General features: G+C 36.9%; 1 protein-coding gene across 1 annotated transcript; it reads left to right on the plus strand.

Moving 5' to 3' along the window:
• Positions 1-1,910: 1,910 nt before the first annotated feature.
• On the plus strand, positions 1,911-2,834 carry LOC119525182 (olfactory receptor 5L1-like). The gene has a single exon (XM_037823783.1). It carries the CDS (start codon positions 1,911-1,913, stop codon positions 2,832-2,834), a length of 924 nt encoding a protein of 307 aa, XP_037679711.1.
• The last annotated feature ends 1,040 nt before the right edge of the window (positions 2,835-3,874 follow it).

Here is a 3,874-nt window from a genome sequence, read left to right on the forward strand (position 1 = left end):
CTTCTTATTATTATTACATCTCTTACACTAACACCACCCCATGGAACCTGGAGCAGAAAGCATGGATGTTCCCCTAACAGTCACCTTGATGGTGAAGGTGGCAGTAAGAGACCCTCAGGACTGTTCATGGAGAACCAGACGTGAAAAACCTCTGAAGTGGAAAGGAGAGGAAACATTTTGGCCTTGAAAAACATGCTGTGAAATGCCTTTTGATGGCAAAGGCTTCTCACACTTGGTACCATATTCACATTTTTGCCAGATCATTCTTGATTGTGGGGGACTGTCTGTTACATACCCTGTAGGGTGTTTATCTGCATAGTCACCTTTATCCACTAGATGCCAGAAGGACTTCACTGGCTTACGGTTTTAACCAAAAATGTCTCCAGATATTGCCAATGACCTTTGAGAAGTAAAGTCACTCCTCAGTGAGAACCTCCGCTTCATGGGTATGCAACAGCCCAATTTTTAACCTCTAATCTTGAAAACAGGAAAACAGTAGTAAAAAGTTATATACTACTTTGAACTCAAGGAAAGTTAAATAACTCAATTTTCCTGATCAGGGAGAAGAGAAAACTGTATCATCAGCGTCACTCTTTGTTTTCAGGCAGGCATTTCTCTAGTCATGTATCTTTGACCACTTCTAAATCAGCTGAACTTTGGGGGAAAGTATGGTTTTGTTGACTTCTAATCCAGATTCTTTTTCCACCATAATAATCCAACAGATGCTTCTACAGATGTGCATATACTAACCCGGGTCAGGAAAGGAGAGGGTCCTTATTCGATATTTGCATTTGCTGTATTGTAGGACTAGAAGACATCTGCTGATAAAATAAAATTGCTACACTCCTTAGCCTCCACCTCATGAATATTTACGTCTCAAAGATGTTATAAGGATTAAATATACATTGCAATTTATATATGCATGCATAATATTCTGCCTGTGAAACATGGCTTAATATTTTTTAACTTCCAATGTTATCACAGTCATTTTCAGGTCATTAAAATTCTTCCAATTTATCATTTTAGTAACTGCATAGTTTTCCATCATATTTATGTGCCATGGTTTTGACTGTTTTCCCCTTATTTGACACTTAGGTTACCTTTAAGTTTTAATATCATAAATAATGCTGCAATGAAATGGTAGGCATTTTTGTTAAGAATTTCCTATTCACATATTTGATCAGTTCTTTCAATAGATTGAATGCACTGAGGTTAATTTGTCAAAATATCTTTTTAAGGCTTCAGGGTCATAGTTACAAGAAGGATCACAGTTATAGGAAGATATTTAAGAGTATCCAATTTCTAAACCTTTGCCAACTGTGAAGAGCATAATCCATGAAATCACTTTGTTACAGTTTTATAAAAAATTAGTACAATGTATAAAAGCTATTTTCTAATGTCTACAAGTATCAACAAAAATGAAAACTTGTGGTTTAGCAATCTTATATAATTATGTATCCTAGCACTTCAATGGAAAACTCAGCATGGTATTGTGTATTATAAAAATTATTTTCTAAGACGTCAGGTTTCAACAATATATTGAAACATTCAGTTAAATGGATTTGAAACCATCTAGCAAAAAATCTAATTAAATACTTTAACTTCAATGTCAACCCTAAAGTTTAAAGAATCATATATCATTCTGTGGATGTTAACATTTGTAATGTTTTTGTGTGATCTGTGAATTAAACTATGATCCTTGTGCATCTGTATTCTACCATCTCTGAACTCCTCCTAAACTTCAGAAAACAATGTCCTATATTTTGTTGCCAAAATTAGCTTTTCTAATTATTTTCAAATTTTTTTTTAGGAGAGAGGAAAAACTAAATTTTGGATACTATAATAGAGAGTGACCTTTAGTTTATTTTTTATTTTATATTTTTATTCCCAACCCCAAATAAAGTGGGGACATGGAGAAGGGAAGCTGCAGCACTGTGTCTGAGTTCATCCTCCTGGGATTGTCAGACCCCCCTGAGCTGAGTGTCTTCCTCTCCCTGGTGTTCCTTCTCATCTATGGAGTCACAGTGATGGGCAACCTGGGCATGATCACAGTGACCCAGGCCAGCTCTCAGCTTCACACCCCCATGTACTTTTTCCTATGCCACTTGTCCCTTGTGGATTTCTGTTACTCCACCATTATTTTGCCTAAGTTGCTTGCAAATATCTTAGTCAAGGAAAAAGCCTTTTCCTTCCAGGGGTGTATGGTACAATTCTACTTGTTTTGCACATATGTGGTCACTGGGGTCATCCTGCTGGCTGTGATGGCCTATGACCACTTTTTGGCCATCTATTACCCACTGCTGTACATGGTTATCATGTCCAGGAAGCTGTGTGTGGGACTGGTTTTGGTCTGTGGAACAGTGCATTCTCTGATTCACATGTGTTTAGCTCTTGAGATCCCAACCTATAGCTCAAATGTGGTTAACCACTTCTGTGATTTACCCCCTCTCTTATCTCTTGCCTGCTCTGATGTGTCTGTGAATGAACTGGTGGTGTACATTGTGACCACTTTAAATGAGATCATTACCATCATGATCATCCTTACCTCCTATTTGTTTATTCCCATCACCATCCTGAGGATGCGCTCTGCAGAGAGAAGGTGCAAAGCCTTTTTCACCTGTGCTTCCCATTTCATGGCTACCATTGTCTTTCATGGAACAATCATTTTCTTTTATTGCAGACCCAGTTCTGACTATAGTCTGGAAACTGAGAAAGTGACCACAGTGTTCTATACTGTAGTGGTTCCCATGCTGAACCCCCTGATCTATTATAGCCTCAGGAACAAGGATGTGAAAGCAGCTTTCAGGAAAATGGTGGGCTTCAAAATGTTTTAATTGGACTCAATTCTCCAGAATGGAGGGTGGCAGAGGGGTGAGTATGTGGTGTTGCAGTATAAGAGTGGAGAGAGCAGTGAGGAGCTAGGTAGTTATGAGAGAGTCTTTTTGATCCACATATTTCTGTGCCGTTTCAATTTCCAAGAGTAGGATTGAGCATATTTCAAAATGTTCATCCCATGTTTTGTTTTGTTTTGTTTTTTCAATCTGTTTTATTTTAACTGGATATGGGAAAGGGCAGTGTTAACACCTAGGCATTTAGTATGCTGTAAATCCTTCATAAATCTAATGAATAACTCATGAGAATTATTCTTTGTTTTCATATCTTTTATGGAAACTATTATTCTCAAAATTTCATTCTTGCCTATAAATATTTGCAATCATTTGCATAAACATTGTATCAGTAGCAGCATTTCTGATTATTTTCTCACTTTGTCTTTCACTTCTGGTCTTCATAATTACTCTGTGTCCTAACCATAGCAGATCAAATTCCTCTTGTAGCTCATCAATGGACTTCATAGCTGCTGCTCTTATTCTTTGCATCTGCTCTTGCTGAACTGCCCTTTCTTCACCTTTTCTCAACATGCCTATAGCACAACTCTTCACTCAGTCACAGTTAACATGTGCCAATTGATGCTTTCATTACAGTTCCATTTTGTTTCATGTCAGTTTCTAAATTACATTTTTAAAAGAAGATTCTCTCCTTCTACCAAAAATGATGTGACAAATGCAGTGAGCTTGAGTTGATGAAATCATGGGTTGGTGATTTGACCATGAGTTTTTCATCTGTTTAGTAATGTAAACTCTCAAATACTCAGTTTCCTGATGTTTAAATAGTGGATAATACTACCAACCTCACACCATTATAGTGAAATTATATTATGACAACATGTTTGCCATATGACACGTCACTGGATGATGTCATTTTAATTGAAGTCTTTGAGGCCTAAAGGTTATTTTTCTTTTGCTCTTTCACTACCATTAGTGTATTATAGTCTTTCTTCATTTTTATGTTAAATGGATGAATGAACACCGATGAT

This window comes from Choloepus didactylus (assembly GCF_015220235.1).
Source record: "Choloepus didactylus isolate mChoDid1 chromosome 25 unlocalized genomic scaffold, mChoDid1.pri SUPER_25_unloc1, whole genome shotgun sequence".
NCBI classification, from domain to species: Eukaryota; Metazoa; Chordata; class Mammalia; order Pilosa; family Megalonychidae; genus Choloepus; species Choloepus didactylus.

Bases quoted from the DNA above. Each gene is read 5' to 3' on its own strand.
- LOC119525182 (XM_037823783.1), top strand. From the start codon at position 1,911: ATGGAGAAGGGAAGCTGCAGCACTGTGTCTGAGTTCATCCTCCTGGGA.